Source organism: Molossus molossus, unplaced genomic scaffold (genome assembly GCF_014108415.1).
Source record: "Molossus molossus isolate mMolMol1 unplaced genomic scaffold, mMolMol1.p scaffold_m16_p_15, whole genome shotgun sequence".
NCBI classification, from domain to species: domain Eukaryota; kingdom Metazoa; phylum Chordata; class Mammalia; order Chiroptera; family Molossidae; genus Molossus; species Molossus molossus.
This window is the reverse complement of record NW_023425350.1, coordinates 21,570,894-21,588,299: the sequence shown is the minus strand read 5'-3', so window position 1 is coordinate 21,588,299 and position 17,406 is coordinate 21,570,894. Positions and strand designations below refer to the sequence as shown.

The 17,406-nt window shown below is 38.0% G+C and overlaps 1 protein-coding gene and 1 non-coding gene across 2 annotated transcripts; one reads left to right on the top strand and one right to left on the bottom strand.

Annotated features, from left to right (window-relative positions):
- Positions 1-409: 409 nt before the first annotated feature.
- On the top strand, positions 410-17,211 carry FAM98A (family with sequence similarity 98 member A). Its single transcript, XM_036263439.1, has 8 exons — positions 410-549; positions 3,628-3,776; positions 6,181-6,315; positions 9,970-10,154; positions 11,156-11,236; positions 11,798-11,914; positions 15,172-15,339; positions 15,428-17,211. Exons 1-8 carry the CDS (start codon positions 497-499, stop codon positions 16,088-16,090), a joined length of 1,551 nt encoding a protein of 516 aa, XP_036119332.1. The 5' UTR covers positions 410-496; the 3' UTR covers positions 16,091-17,211.
- On the bottom strand, positions 7,232-7,337 carry LOC118631279. The gene has a single exon (XR_004959768.1). It is a non-coding gene; the product is annotated as a U6 spliceosomal RNA (small nuclear RNA).
- Positions 17,212-17,406: the final 195 nt, after the last annotated feature.

Below are 17,406 nucleotides of genomic sequence, written 5' to 3'. Positions count from 1 at the left end.
CCCACAGCAAGGCTACAACTCGCAGGCAGGGTGCAGACGATCCCGGGCGCCACTCCCCGGAATCCAGACTGCTGCACAGGCCAACACCCACCCGCATCTAGAGACCCCCTGGCTCCTCCCCCGCCCGCCTCGCCCCAGCTTCGCACTTGCGTACACCAAATTCAGAGAGGTTAGAACGCTGCCCCCCTCGCCCGCCCCTTGCCTGTCCCCACGCCCAGCTGCCACGCAGCCAGTCCTCCTGCCCTTCTTTGGGATTCCAGCTTCACTATTCAGTAATACGCATGTGCAAGACTGTGCTGCCTGGCAATCCCTCAGCCGGCGGGGAAGGAGCGATAGGCGGGACCAAGTTTCTTGCGCACGCTCGGGACATGCGCAGTGCGGAGGCTGAGGCGCCAGACGTCGATTTGGAGGTTCCGGAGAGGCAGCGCATGCGCTAGTGTACGCGTTGCCGGCGAAGAGGGGAGCCTGACGACTCGGAAATTTGAATACCACTAGCATGGAGTGCGACCTCGTGGAGACTGACATCTTGGAGTCGCTGGAAGATCTAGGGTAAGAGTACCAGAGCCCGGGTCTCCCAGCCCCCACACTGCCGGCCCCCCGGGCACACCTCGTAAGTCCCAGGCGGAGACACCTGCCTCTCCACGCCGCACCCCGTGGCTCCTGGCTGTCGCCTCCCTAAGGCTCCGGGACCCCAATGCCACGTCCACTGTCTGCCGTACCGGGTCAGGGCTCTCCAAATGCGAATCCCTAGGCCTGCCCTGTGCTCCTTGCAGCCGAGTTAGCCGCAGTGTTTGTCAGTCATGCGTGTCATTGTCTGGGCACCGGTCCTCGCCAACCCCCTCTCTGAGCTTCTCGCCTTGCTCCCGATCCTCCTCTGTACCCCCTCGCTGCAGAGGTTGCCAAAGTTGATTCTGATTTCCTACTTGGCCTCCAAACTTCCTGTCTTGAGCCCCTGCTCCTACCCAACCCCACTTGTCTCAAGAAATCTCCTTTGCCCAGTCATCTCTGCATGCACCCAGGCTTCCCAAAGCCACATGTCTGCGCGCTGCATCCGTTCCGCGAGCTAGCTCACTTGTGCACCTAACCTGTCACCACCTCCGTGGGAAACACTGGCAGTTTCTCTCGACTCGGACACTCCTTGGAGCCATTATTAGCCCTTACTTACCCTTAGGGTCGTCTTCACCCACCAAATCCCGGCATGTTTGTTGTGCCTTTTGTCTCCCCTCCTGACAGTTAAACTAACCATAATTCATCTTATCTAGAAGTTGGAAATCAGTCGTCTTATCTCACTAGGTCACCCAGATCAGAGTATTCCATTAAAACTTGAAAACTTAGAACCTCTTAGTGGTTTGAGAAACAAATCGTATAATTAAATATTTGTCCAAAAAAAAAAAAAAAAGTACAGGTTTAGCTATTGTGTTTATAAAGAAACAAGTCCTTTATTACACCTTCCCCTAGGCTTTTGAATAACATGGAAACATTTGAGGGAAACCTTTCTTTAAGAAAGGACACTCTGAGGGTTCTCAAAGTCAGCTTGTCCTGGTATTAATTTTTAGGAAAGGAAGAGGCAGTGCTTATCACCTTTCCTTGCCAAAGTGAATTACCATTGTTCTTTTTTAACTTGCTGTGAATTTTCATGAATATTCCAGACTTTAGGGGGCTTATTTCTTTGAATAGAGCATAAGTAAAAGTGGTTCAGCAAAATGGACTCTTTTGGGTAGACATCTCAGATGAAATTGCTTGCTTACACATGAGGCTTTTCATTCAATAACTATTTTTGAGGAACACTTGTTTTATGGCAGTGTTAGGCTGAGCACTAACAGGTGCAAAGTGAGGTGGAAGAGAAGTTCACACTGTAGGAATATGCTGTGAGATTTGAGGAAGGTCCCTTTACTGCAAAAGGAAATGAAGTCCTAGAAGCTTCTTAGAAGTGATGCTTAAGATTAGTGTTGAAACAGCAGTAGGGTGAGAGGACAAGGTACACCTTATTTAAATGTAGTCATTCTGCATGGGTAGAGGTGACCTAACAGTTAGTGATGGATGCTGTGTCTTCCCTTTATTGTTCCTTTACCCTCTTTTAACCGTACTTTTTTTCTCTTGGGTACTGTAAGAGTAATTGTTACTGCAATAATTGTAATCAAATAATTAGTTAAGATGGGTTGTAATGTAAAACATGGGGTTTTCTGAAAACTTCGCTATAAATTCTAACCATACTACTTTGGTGGCACTCAATCATTAAAATTTAGTCTTAATTGATGTACACTTTTAAAGGGTTCACTGAGAAATATTAGAATCAGATGACTACCTTTTATTTCTAATTTGGTACACGGTAGGAATTCAATAACCACTTGTAAAATAAAAGAGCGAAATCTATTTTTTTTTTTTTTTTTATCCTCACCCGAGGATATTTTTCCATTTTTTGTACAGATAGAGTGGGAGGGAGAGAGAGAGAGAGAAACATCGACGTGAAGGGACACATCGAGTGGCTGCCACCCGCACGACCAACCAGGGCCGGGGACAAACTGCAACCGAAGTACATGCCCTTAGTGGGAACCGAACCGGGGTCTCTCCAGACCGCAGGCCGACGCTCTAACCGCTGAGCCAAACTGGCCAGGGCAAAAGAGCGAAATCTAAATGTGTAACACAGGAGAGATTTCTAAACCTAGTCTCTTTATTCCAGTATCTAATATGTGGTCTTAAATCTAGATGCCAGAGATATATAACCTCATTTTTCGTGTAACACTTTTTCCATTCACTTCAATGTATATACATATAATTATATTTTAAAAGGATCAAGCAATAAAATTTCTCTAACATCTCTATACCACTAAACATCAAATTATCTTAGTCATATTTAACATATCTTTAATAGCAGACTTTTTATTAATATTTCATTTAAAAGAAGATAAAGTAATCTCCTGAAGAATATATGTTTTAAAATTACTTTGAGAATGACAAAATCTTTAATTATAGCTATATCCTAGTTTGTGGTTTATTATTACTATTGCCTTTTAGGAATGTTTGATAATTTTTAAAAATTATATTTGAATCACTTTCAAAGGATTAGATTAAAGTTGTACTGGTTCACCCAAACATCAGCTTGCCAGCAATTATTAAATTAAACATGACATTTCTCTGGTACTAGTAGGTCTTACTAGTCTTAACTGTCATTAAATAATAGAAAAAGGAAATAAATGATTAATTGGAAAGCTTTTGCTTTTAAAGAAAGTCATAAAAAACCTAACTTAATTGATTTCTGGAAAAATATCAAGATAATCTAAGTTTTATTTCTGAAGTAGTATTAATCTGGCTTTAATACTGAATTCAGTTAAAGAAAGACAATAAATCTTTGTACAGTAGGAGCTTTCAGTAAGTGTATATAGAGGTTGACGTAAATATTTACCTATATTTTGAAGGGATGAAATGCAGTTACCATTTAGCTTATTTTTCTAATGGTTTAGTATAGTTCTAATTTTTTATTTATATTTGCAAGTTTAGAAATTGGTCATCATAACTTATCTTTATTAAACTATTGCTCAGTTATACAAATAATACATAAGTATATTGTCTGTAATATATTAGGTGTGATTTTATATTCTTCTGAAGTGTGGTTTCTTAACTCGCCAGTTACAAGGGTCCATTGTTAGAAGATGGCGCTCTGTCTCAGGCAGTCTCTGCTGGAGCCAATTCCCCTGAGTTTACCAAACTCTGTGCTTGGCTGGTGTCTGAATTAAGAGTGCTCTGTAAACTGGAGGAAAATGTGCAAGCAACTAACAGTAAGTAAACATTCCGTTTTAGGTGCAAAATAAAAAAATAAAATTTGGGTATTATCAGCGGAACTAAAGTTAAAACTTAAATTGCTCTGTAAATAAGAAATATGTAAAGCAACCGAACACTTTACCTCCATTGTCTTTAGAGAAAGGCGATTCAGAAGTTGAAAAACCAAAATATAGTCATGCAACAGTTAAACATTTGTGGAAATTGAAAAGACCCTGTTATTCAGACATGGAAAAATGGAGACAAATAGAACATGTATGAACTTTCCATTCTTTGTAAAACTTGACTTGTGAGATCTTAAATTGGTGGCTAGCACTAGGAATTAGGGTATTTTTCTTTTTTGGACTACCAGATTCTAGAAGTACATATGGCATGTAAAGTAAATGCATTGTAATTGTTATATGTAAGGAGAAAGAGAACACTTTATTAAGAAGTTTTCTGTATCATAAGAATTTATCACTAGATATACCACCACCAGATCCAACACGGTCAGATTTATGGCATTTAGAGCTGTTTTATATTTGCCAATTTTGTTATTGTTTTAGCAATAACAACTATTGTTTTGTTGATTTTGCAAGAAATGGGGGGATTGGAACCTGACACTCCACCACCTGGTTCCCTCCTACTATAGGTAAACCTATAATAGGAGACAAAGAAAAATGCCCACCTGTAACCCACCCTGAAGGAGAACTATACACATAATCCCATTTTCTTTTTCACAGAATTCCATTGTGAAGCACTCATGCTTGCATGTTTGGTATATTTAATGTTTATGTTAATTGCACCCAATTCTAATTTCTAAGGAGAGTATAGTACATCAGTAATAATAGCAGCAGCTTGTATTTATTGAGCACTTAATTATGTTCAAAGTACTTTACTGGTTAACTCATTTAAACCTCAGGGCAGTCCTAGGAGGCAGGTCACTTGATACATTAAATAAGCAAACACAATGGGGTTAAATACATCACCTGAGGTTATACAACCAGTGAGTGATAAAGGCAGGATTCAACCCCAGCAGTCACATTTGGGAGCCAGAGCTCTTAGCATTCATTGCCTTTGAGCATATTTCAGAGGTCGTAAGAACTTTTGAATAAACACCTGTGCTAGGTGGTGACTGTTTTTAACCTGGAACCCCTTTGTTCATTTGAAAACATTTTATAGATGCCAGTACATAAAACGTAAAAGTTTAGCTATTGTAAGTTGAAGTTGGAAGGGAGTACTTTCAGCACAACTCTCTCCTCATCCTCCCAGCTGCCTCTACAGGAGTTCTGTGGAACTCTGGTGCTCACAGAACACAGTTTGCAAAACACTGACAATACAGTCTTCCTGTTTTATAGATGAGAAAAAGGTCAAGGGTCTGTCCAAGGTTGTTAGTTAATTTTTGTCCCTCTGTGATATTGAATAGAGCCATCAGAATAGTAAAGAAAAAAGAGCATTGGTTTTCCTTGGTTCACCCAGTGAACTCTGTCCTTCGCATGTTAATGGGAATACAGAACTACAAGTCATGTTCAGTACCTACAAAGTTGGAAGCTAGAAATATCTGGCACAGACGAAACAACTGGATATTAGTAGTAATGAAGTGCTTCACATTGTGGATCACAGGGGAGATCATTAGTGCGATAGTACTTGGGAAGGTTTCATCAAGGAGCAACACCACTGGACTTGGATGGATAGGTGGGATTTGATAGAGGAGGGGAGGAGAGAGGGCATATCCATGACGGGGAATGACTGACATGAAGGCTCAGAAGTGGAAATTAGGCTGACCCAGGACAGCGATGAGACTGACCTGGCACAAATAGAGGGAATATTTGTGCAAGTGGTAGGTAACTACTTCAAACATAATGATTTCCTGGGAAGGGCCAAAGCAGAGAGGCTGTGAAGATGCCTTGGCTGGTGTTGCTCAGTGGTTAGAGTGCCGGCCCGCCCACCGAAGGGTCTTGGATTTGATTCCCTGTCAAGAGCACGTACCTGGGTTGCAGGCTCATGCCCAGGCCAGATCAGGGTGCTTGCAGGAGGCAACCAATCAACATTTCTCTCTCACATCCATGTCTCTCCCCCGCTCCCCTTTTCCCTCTCCCCCTCCTCCCCTCCCTTCCACTCTCTAAAAAAAAGAATCAGTGGAAAAAATATCCTTGGGTGAGCATTAGCAACAACAACAACAACAGAAGAATCTTTAAAGACAGAAAAATTAGACTAGGTGAGGTAGAAATTAGAAAGCCATTAAAGATTCTCAAATAAGAGAATAACCTAATGAAGGTAAGAAACAAAATTGTCAGTGGCGTGAGAAAGAATGAATCAGAAGAAAAAGGAACTTACGTTAGGAAAATCTTAACTTTCAGTGTGTGTGTGTTAATGGGAGAAACAGTCATTTTTATTAAGTAAGATTATTTTAATTCTTAAAAGGCCCAAATGAAGCTGAAGAATTCCAGCTTGAGGTGAGTGGGCTGCTAGGGGAGATGAACTGTCCCTATCTTTCACTGACTTCTGGGGATGTGACCAAGCGCCTTCTGGTTCAGAAGAACTGCCTCCTTTTGCTCAGTAAGTTCATGGCTACTAGAATGTAGCTATTATTTCCTATTTATGTTTTCTATGACTAATAAACTAGTTGTTGTTATTTTGTTTCGCTATGGATTTAATTCAGAATACTACTTATTTTAAAGAAAGCTTGATTACATTTCCAGCTTAGAAGCTCTTGGTGGGTCTGTGTACTGGTAGCAGAATTGTGTTGTGATTGCTCCTCTTATCATTTCACTGGTGGTACTCAGGCCGCTGTGCTCCACCTCTGTGACCACAGGTAGTGCTGGAGCCTTTTTCTCGTGTGATCACTGGACCGTAGCATTCGAGGCTGGAAGCACCTTTTAAAATAGGTGCTGGGAAAATAGTGTGGGATAATGAAGTTTGGGTTTTGTTTTTTCTAATTTAAAGTATTTTTGTCTTGTTGATGTTTCTTTGTGGTTGGTTGGTGTTTTTTTGTGGTTGGGTAATTGTTTAGGGGTGTTGGTTTTGTTTGTAAAGGTAAAATTTTCTGCAATAATATTTGCTTTGTTCCTGTACTAACTGATCATTGTGGGAAATAAATTATTATAAAAAGTTCTTTCCTTCCATGTTTTTCTATACTAACTACTGTTTCTCTCTTCACACTGAAAAACAGTAAGTAGATTCACAAATTTTGTTTGCTCCAATTAACTCAACCTATAGTCTTAACTCAGAATTTCTTTAGCCTTCTGAGACACATTTAGATTAAGCTTTGGTTAACTGAATAGTATAATTTTTATTATGACGAACACAAATCAGAGGATTTTAAAAATATTTGTCTTTACAATCGTACCATGGTTTCTAGAAACTGCTACAACTCTAATTTTGAAGGTTTAATTTAAAAATAATGTGTTCATGGCCATTATACTTAGGTAGTAATTATTCCAGAATCACTTTCTTTCTTTCTTTCTTTATTTTTTTAAATATGGAACACCTCACGAATTGGTATGTCATCCTGCACACGGACCATGCTAGTCCTTTCTGTATTGGTCCCGTTTTAGTGTATGTCCTGTCAAAGCGAGCACCAGAATCACTTTCTTAATTTCTCCTTTGTCAAATGATTGTTACTGGGGGGATATGCCCAGTAGCAGGATTAGATACTACGTTAGATACTGATATCACTGCATATATTTCTTGTGCAAGCATTCAGTAACCTTCAGATCGTGTGATTTCTGTAACGGGCTCAGCCACAGTGTGCTCAGTGATTCCTCCTTGGCGGCACTGTTTATCTTTACCAACACCTAATATTTGGCACTTAGAATGTGTTATCTTACATAGGAAGACAACAGCTGTGTGGAAAGGTTAGTAATAACCCTGAAGAGCAAATTCTTCCTTAGAGCTCAGAGTTTGCCTTTTTAGTGCTGATTCTTATCAAAACCACTCTGAATATAAATCTTTATAACATACCTTTAATTCTTTCTTCTTTATTAAGCACTGCACAGAACATGACTATTTTGGATTCAGGGTCAGTATTAATAGACTGTTTTAATGTGCTGTCACCTCAAAAGCTTTTCAAGAATATCCAACTATTTGCTCCTCAACTAAATGACTGCTATCTAAAGTTTACTCTGCTCTTTAGTTCTTCACACACTCACACATACACACTACTCACTTTCTCTTTACCTTGGCTGTTCCCCCTTTTCTACAATACTCCCCTTGATTTATTTCCTCTCTTCCATGCTAATGTTTATGTACATGTACTCATTCTCTACTTGCTCCGTCTGAATATTTCTCGTCTTCCCAAGTATCAGTTGTCAGATCTTGATGCTGTAATTTTACTTCTTCCAGCATCCTTACCTTACTGATTTGAATCTTTTATTACACTGTGTTATGAGGGGGAAAACATAAACCAGCCTCATTGAATTGTTCATAAAATAAAAGTCTTCCATTGAGTGGCTGCAAAACTCTCGTGTGTCAGGTTAAGAACTATTTTAGCTGTCATTGGGCTTTTTGGTTGTCAGAACATTTCCTTTAGGTAAAATAAGTCCTATTTAAGTTTCTAATAGATGAAGAACTATTCATCTTTTTATGTATTTATTCTTTCTTCCTCACTCAACTGTCAGTAGAGGTAATGTTTTTTGTTTGTTTTGTATTAAATAACCAGTCAGTGCCTTTCCCAGTACTTGGAATACATCAGCTACAGTTAATGCTTTTTGATGGTAATTGTATTGGTGAACTAATTTTGTGAATACCTGAGCCACGTTGTCCTAAATTTAGGGAACAAATTTATTAAATCATATAATATATGATTTTTCTAGAACAAGGGTTGGCAAACTCTTTCAAGGGCCAGATTATAAATATTTTTAGCTTCATGGCCCGTAAGGTCTCTGTCACAACTCTTAACTCTTCTGCTGTAGTGTGTAAGCAGTCATAGACGATAAGGAAGTAGATGACTGTGGCAGTGTTCCAATAAAACTTCGTTTATAAAAACAGTGATTATTTTCATGACAGTGCGGTTTTACTGGTTTGATCTTTTAACTTGTACAGTATGGAACACGTTCAGATTTTATCAAACCCATTTAGCATGACCTTTCCAGAAACTTAGCTGTATTTATTGTTCTAGAATAGGAATTGGCAGTGTTTCAGAAATGATCTGCCAAAATTATAATCCCTATACTTCTAGCATTACACCTTGGATATAGGAAATGAGATATTCAGGCTGATCATTCTTTTGTGCTTCTAAACTTAAGAGCCCAGAAAATGTCTTTTTTCAAAATTATCTTTCTAGTATCATCAGGGGGTTCTCACTTTGTCACATACCTGAAATCCTGAGATCCAAATGATTACTAATCATCTTTTATAAAAATGTAAATGCCCTTGGGAAGGTTAAAGGAATAAGATTGAATATTTATATCTTCACTTTAATTACCTGAAGCAGATTGCAGCCCTCATTATACCTGACTGAAATCAACACAGACAAGATGATACTGATACAAAAGGACTCTGCCAGGAAATCATTTGCAAGTTTTCTTGTTTTCTCGAGAGGGAACGAGAATGAAGACAGTAGGGGGAAGGGAATACTGAGAAGAAATATAGATGGAAGACCGGGGCTTATTTTGAACAGCCAGAGGGTACATTAGGCTACTGGAGACCATAAGAAAGGAACTTTTGGGAGGTTAGTGCCTTCCCCCTTCTCTTGTAAGTTAAAGTTGGACTACTTAAAAATGTTGTTTCACTCCAGTTCTAAACAGATTTCTTAAGTATTGGAAGGTAAGAGGAACAGATAGTTACATCACTGGTGCATGTCAGTGGTAAAAAGTTAAAAAAAAATAACCTTTTTAACTGTCAATGAAAAATTGCCAACTGCCACCTTTTGCACATTTGTCAACAGATGCCAACCCCTGTTCTGTAGGTTCCTTAATAGTGGAATACAAGAATCCAGATTTTTAGATGTGATCTACCTTGATCTTTTGGTTTCAAAGAAGACTCGCTTATTTTTAAATCAATTTTTAAATATATATTGGTTAAATACCTGAATTACAGAACCAGTTTATATGCTATATCATTTGAGGTAAAAATGGTTTTTCTTCCTTGTTTTTATCCATTCTTGCAGCTTTAAAAGTTACATATCATTAGGTCTATAGAGTTGTGACTCCAGACTTATGACTATTAACTGTAGCTGTATCTCATTTTGAAATCTTATTTTGTTTACTTCAGCATACCTCATCTCAGAACTAGAAGCTTCCAGAATGCTCTGTGTGAATACTCCTCCAAAAAAAGCTCAAGAAGGAGGCGGTAGTGAGGTCTTTCAAGAGTTGAAAGGCATATGTATTGCTCTAGGAATGTCCAAACCTCCAGCCAATATAACTATGTTCCAATTCTTCAGCGGGATTGAAAAAAAAGTAAGACCTTTAGTACCAGATTGTAGTGTATTAAAGGCATAGTCCTACATTTGTTTGAAATGAAGCAAGTTTATTTCTCTTAATGGGAACCTGATGTGCATATTATTAAGTAATTGTTACTAAATGAGTTTTGGGTTTTAAATCCTAGATGCCTTAAAGAGAAATTAGTATTTTAGTGTTTCTTTTAACATGTTAGCATGTTTCTTTTTCAAAAAGGAAACTTTACACTTTGATTTATAAACTGAAATAAGCTAGATATAATGTAAAAAGAATTAAGTCCTTATAAAAATGACTTATTGAACTTTAATGCAATTAATTTTTAAAGTCTATCAGTAAATGTTACCACCCTTCTCCCCATTGACTGGACAGAAAAGGATGTTAATGTTCTTGGTTTCTAATCCACTCACTTTGAGTTTTAGAAGTTTTGATTGACAAATTAGATTTCTTGACTGCTAACATAAATCTAGTATGTGAAAATAATTTATGCCACACATTATCTACAATGAAGAGATTTTTTATAATTTATTAGGAACAAGCAATTTTAATAAAAAAAATTAATGAATAAAAGAGAATGATATTTGTTATAGCAGAGTTACTCTCTGCATATCTGCTGGACTCTCTAAGAATTGGTACATTTGCATTGTGGGGCAGAGGGACACCGTGATGCACAAATCTGGCTGAACTCTACAGGGGAGCAGCAGTGTATCCATAGTTCCTATTTTCTGTGTGTTCATTCATCCATTCAGGAGATACCCATTAAGTGCCTACCATTCGCAGGCACTGTCGTAGGTGCAGTGAAGGGATCATGCTTCCATAGGCACATGAGGAGTGGGCCAGTGAGTGTCTTTATTGTGTGGGTCTTGTACATTTCAAAACATCCTCCACCTTTGCCTCTGTCAGGAATCTTCTTTTGATGGCAAGATATGATGGGACTTGGGAAGATGAGGAGGATATGTGTTACTTTTAGTTTGTTTATTCATTCATTTATGTTTTTGTGTCAGTTAAAGGAAACATTAGCAAAAGTTCCACCTAATCATGTGGGAAAGCCTTTATTGAAGAAGTCAATGGGACCCGCCCACTGGGTGAGTAGCGATCATCTGGAGTAAATTTGCAAGGAACCATCCATCTCTTTTATGATATTTATATCGACCCTTACAGTGGTGCTTTTTAAGTTATATTTTCTAATACGTAGTTTCCTAGGTAGACATCCTTAGAATCACTTTTGTGAATCTTAAGATTTATGCAGCATAATTTTATTTGTATAAGATTAGAAACACTTATCTCATAATCGTAAATATTTCACACAGCTGATTAAAATAAATAGAAGTTCAGTATGATGCATGTTTCTAATTGCCAAATGGGTTGCCTTCGAGCCAAAAACGTCATTGGGCTGAGCTTCACACAATGGATTATGGGAAAGCTAAATGAGAATTTTGTACTTTACATATTTTTATTATGTTTTGAGACATTATTTTGCATATCATTTCCTTAATCTATTATGGCTTCTATTATTATATTTATTAAATATATTTTATGCTAAGTGCTGGGCATCACTTATGAATGAAACAGGTAAAGTTTCTGCCCTTTTGGGACAGGGGTCAAGCAGACTTAAATTCTAACTCCTTAAAAAAATTTTGTTTCAGGAAAAGATAGAAGCAATTAACCAAGCCATAACCAATGAATATGAAGTTCGGAGAAAGCTGCTAATAAAACGTTTGGATGTCACTGTCCAGTCTTTTGGTTGGTCTGACCGAGCTAAGGTACACTTTGAATAATTTAAAAGAACAGAGTATTTATAGACTTGATCCTTAAGCATTCCTACTACAGTTTAGATGTAGAGGAGACTATAAGAGAAATGAAATACATAGGAAACATACACAAACCTTTCTTTAGTGAGTTGCTGAGTAGGAATTCTTTCAGCTATTTAGTAATAATGAAAACATTTATTTTTCAATTTTTTAATATTGTTCAAGAAAACAGTATGTTACAGACCCTACTGGAAGTACCCATTTGTGAGAGAAATGAAGAGAGTATCTGAAAATTACTAAAATAATAAAATTTTAAATTATTTTACTATAGTTTAAGCTAACAATTTCTTAGACTTAGAAGGACCAATATTATTATCTATAGAATTGGACAATAAGATTTATTTCAGCTTAAACGAGATAATCCAGGTAAAGGTCTTGGTCATTCAACAGGTATTTATTAAATACCTATTATGTAATCAGTAAGTGGGAATTAATGGGCACACTTGATTAATTTGACTGTCTTAGAACCCTGAAATGGAACTAAATCATGAATTTATATGGAGGTTGGTCCAGATGTTAGTATGAAATAGTGCATTCATTTTTGAAAATAGATTTTTCTCTGTATTTTAGTGAATTGACTCAGAAAATGTTTTTGTTTAGTTCTCCAACAATCTTGCTAATATGTTAGTTTCACAGACATCTTTAAACCTTAGTGAAGTCCTATTTGCTACTAAATTGTTGGATAGATATCTATTGGGATACAATATTGTGATGTTGGAAAGGGATCTTAGAGAACAGTCTTTTAACTCCACTCATTTTGCAACTAAAAAAATGGCAAACTAGATAAATGGGAGACTTTACATAATATCTCACAGCTAGTCAATAGCAGGAGTAAATTGACTGCTGTTTAGGAAATACGAATCTTTTCTTTCTTTTTTTTTTAATTTTTTTCTTTATTGGTTTTTTTAGAGAGAGATGGAAGCATTGATGAGAGAGAACATTGATTGGCCGCCTCCTGCATGCCTCTCACTGGGGTTTGGCCCACAGTCTGGGCATGTGCCCTGACTGGGAATCAAACCGGCTACCTCTTGGTACGTGGGTCGACGCTCAACCACTGAGCCACACTGGCTGGGCTACAAGTCCTTTCTTAAAGTATCTTTGATAAAAACAATCATTTCACTCTCAACATAGTAGATATAATTAAAAACCAATTACCTACAACTTTCAGCTAGAAAAACATAATGATTGATGAAAGTGCACTGACCAAGTCATTAACACTGTGGTTCTGGTCTTGACACACCATTAATGGACTTTAGAACTGGCACTCTAATACTCTGGGCTTCTGTTTACTCTCCTCATTTTTGACATCTTTAAAGTGCCATGTTTAACCTAGATGAATTTAAGATTCTGCTGAACTATAATATACAATGATTATGTGAAGTATATAAATATATTGAGGATAAAGAAAAACTATACAGCCCTGGCCGGTTTGGCTCAGCGGTTGGAGCGTCGGCCTGCGGTCCTGAGAGACCCGGGTTCGGTTCCCGCTAAGGGCACGTGCCTCGGTTGCAGTTTGTCCCCGGCCCTGGTCGGTTGTGCGGGTGGCGGCCACTCGATGTGTTCCTTTCACATCGATGTTTCTCTCTCTCTCTCTGTTCCTCTTTCTCCCTCCCACTCTACCTGAACAAAAAATGGAAAAATGTCCTCGGGTGAGGATAAAAAAGAAAAAGAAAAACTATACAAATTCCTTAACTTGAACAAATCTACTTTTTCATTTAATGGAATTTATGTACTGATAACCTCACTTTGAAACTTCATTTTAAATTACTTTATAGAAATTACTTTCATATGCACAGAGCAAACTTTTCATGTATAAAATTTATGCACTTATATCTCACTTTGAAATTGCATTTTAAGTCAGTTTCATTTGAAACATACGAAACCATTTTCTCAAAGGTGTTTGTTTCCATTCAACAAACATGGAGCACTTATTTAGATATAATAATGACTGTAAGAAAAATACATATAAGACATATTCAGGAAATATTCACCAAACTATGGAATGACAATCTTTTTATTCTTTTTATTATTAAATAAATTTTTTTAAAAAGTTAGCCCTGGCCAGTTTGACTCAGTGGTTAGAGTGTCAGCCCATGGACCGGAACGTCCCGGGTTTGGTTGCAGTTTGTCCTGGGCCCCAGTTGGGGTCTTGTGGGTGGCAACCACTTGATGTGTCTCTCTCACATTGATGTTTCTCTCTCTCTCTTCCTCCTTCTCTCCCTCTTGCTCTATCTGAAGATAAATGCAAAAGCGTCCTCAACTGAGGATAAAAAAAAGTCATAGATCATCCCATTGTCTTAACCACAATAGCTGTTTTCATTTTTAGTATCTTTGTTTATATATGTAATCATAGTAAATGTACCTTTTTATATTCTGTTTTGTCACATAATGTAATCAAACATTTACCATCAATATTTGAGTACCTATATATAACCAAAAGACTTACCAAATATTTTTGTTCTTGTAATTGTAGCTGTTGCTTTTTAAATTTAGTTGATAGGGGACTGTTGCTCTTTCCCAAAATATAGATTATTTTAATTTGCATTTATTGATTTCCATCTGGAAAAAATTTATCTAGGTCACCATTTTTTGAACTTATATTCTCTTGTGTGAACTTTCTCTTTATATTTTTTATATTTTGTGGTCTTGTGTTTGAAATAGAACTAAATGACTTGACCAAGTTATCTATTTCTCAGTGATTTGTCTTTCTTGTTAGAGTTAACCATAATCAATAACTTAGACTTCTACTAAATGGTTATGGTAGACCTTTGGTTCCTATTTATTATTTATATTAGAGGAAACTACTAAATGGGATCACTTTTGTACGAAATGTATCATGTTGTCATATTAACAACATAATTAGTACAAATTAGTCACAGCTAACATTTTTTTATCTCATAATAAGCAAAGATGGGAAAATTAAAATGCAAATCTTTTACCTTTTTTAGCACCACAGTCCAAAAGGGCCCCTTTACCCCCCTGGATAACCCCTCTCCTTTATCCCCAAAACATGCACAATCATTTATTGCAGTTGTGTAATATGGTTCTTGACTAGGTTGGAGCAATGGTGAGTATATAACTTTTTCATTCCCATCTAGAGCCTAGTAAATATTATCAGACATTTTGGAAATCTTTAACTTATTTGATAATGAGTGTTTCTATGTCATTTTGAAAACTGACATTTGTCTTTGAACACCTTCTTTCAACAGAGTCAAACAGAGAAATTAGCAAAGGTTTACCAACCAAAACGTTCAGTCTTATCTTCTAAAAGTACTATTTCTGTTGCTCATCTTTTGGCTGCAAGACAAGACTTGTCAAAGATTTTAAGCACAAGCAGTGGCTCTATAAGAGAAAAGACTGCCTGTGCCATCAATAAGGTGATTAGAGTACCTTTAACTTTCTTTCAAACACATTTATATCTGTTTACAAAATAAAATGGTTTAAAATGTCTTTCTTATCCCATAGGTGTTGATGGGCAGGGTGCCTGACAGAGGCGGTAGACCCAATGAGATTGAGCCTCCACCCCCAGAGATGCCACCATGGCAGAAGAGGCAAGATGGTCCCCAGCAGCAAGCAGGAGGCCGAGGAGGAGGGAGAGGTGGTTATGAACATTCCTCATACGGAGGACGAGGAGGTCATGAACAAGGAGGAGGGAGAGGTGGACGTGGTGGCTATGACCACGGTGGCCGAGGGGGAGGAAGAGGAAATAAGCATCAAGGAGGCTGGACAGATGGAGGGAGTGGAGGAGGAGGAGGTGGCTACCAAGATGGTTATCGAGATTCGGGCTTCCAGCCAGGTGGCTATCATGGTGGCCACAGTGGTGGTTATCAAGGCGGTGGTTATAGTGGCTTCCAAACATCCACTTACACAGGAAGTGGATACCAGGGTGGTGGATACCAGCAGGACAATAGATACCAAGAGGGCGGGCACCATGGTGATCGAGGCAGTGGTCGCGGAGGGAGAGGTGGAAGGGGAGGCAGAGGTGGAAGGGGAGGCCAGGGAGGAGGTTGGGGAGGACGGGGGAGCCAGAATTATCACCAAGGGGGACAGTTTGAACAGCACTTCCAGCATGGAGGTTATCAGTATAATCACTCTGGGTTTGGACAGGGAAGACATTATACTAGTTGAGGCTACAGAACCTTACTTTTTGCTAGAGCTCAAGTAATAGAAACTTAGTTTAAGAATCCTCAATCCAGTGTGGATTTTGAATGTGAGACCACAGGTGGCGGGCAGATTCTTGCCTGGCCCAAGCATTTGTAGGTCTTCATTCAATTCTGTTCGTTTTTTTAATGGACTTACATAATGCTGTTTATTTGAGAAACACATACAACATCTCTCCTTTGTATGAAGAATTTTTTTAAAGGTAATTAAAATTGCCTTTAATTGACCAGTAGACTAATTCCACAGTCGGAACACACATACTTTTTTTGAAGAAATTACTTGAATAAGTAGTTTTCATGTTTTCAATATACAGTTTTGAAAATGAGGATTCTCCTAGATTTTTTTAGATTTACAACTAGGAAAGCTTCCTCATATTAACAACTCATTTATATGTGTTTTCTTTATACTATTCTAATGTCTATTTTCCGAGCACAGTTTCTGTCCTGATTGGCTTTTTATTTGGAGAGGTTGTGCCACATTTGCTTCACGATAGAACTTTTAGGTCAGTTCCTATTAAATGAGCTCTTCTGCAGATAGCACATTCGGTAGCCTTATCCTCTTGATGGAATGTTATACCACAAGCTGAACTCTGAAAACCTTGAACACGGCCAAAATCCATCAAGATTATAAAAGCAACCTAAGTTGTGAATCTATAGTACATGTAGGTGTTTAGTTAAGTATAGTGATTCAAACTGACCTGCATTCATTCAAAACAAGTTCCTCCTTCAACCCTATTTTTACTTGAAATCTGCTAGAAGAAACAGCAAACTGAAATTTGTTTTATGCACGAGTTAATACCACTGGCTCAGCAAATACAAGTTAGTTTGCTTTGGGCAGGAGACTCTTTGTAACAGAAGAAATGCACTACAGAGAAAGAGGACAGATTTTTGCTTAGTGCAGGAGGCCCTTTATTATTGCTGCAGAAAACAAAAGCCTGGCTGAGTTGATGTTTTACATTCTTCTTTACTGAATTCTACATGATGCTTCTTGCTGGGTTTTTGTATACTTAAACATTGTCAAGCTGTGAAAGAAAATGGCTGGAGGTGTGCTTTGTGTGAAAGGTGAGCAATAAAGTATCTGTAAGTTCTCCCTGGTTTCGAGTTTTATTTTAGCGACTTTTTAAATGGAATTGTTCTGTATAATTGCTTCAAGCTTATGAGCTAAGGCCTGTGTCATGCCCCCACCCCCTGCCCCAATGATACTTGAGTGTTCCCTTAAAATGTAATTTGTAGTGAAAGATAACCTTTCCCTTAGAACCTTAAATAAATAAATAGCTGTTTCCA

Excerpts from the sequence above, each read along its gene's own strand:
- FAM98A (XM_036263439.1), top strand. The coding sequence starts at position 497 with ATGGAGTGCGACCTCGTGGAGACTGACATCTTGGAGTCGCTGGAAGAT. Across the intron at positions 550-3,627 it reads GAGTCGCTGGAAGATCTAGG|TTACAAGGGTCCATTGTTAG; the intron begins GTAAGAGTACCA and ends TTAACTCGCCAG. Across the intron at positions 15,340-15,427 it reads CTGCCTGTGCCATCAATAAG|GTGTTGATGGGCAGGGTGCC; the intron begins GTGATTAGAGTA and ends CTTATCCCATAG.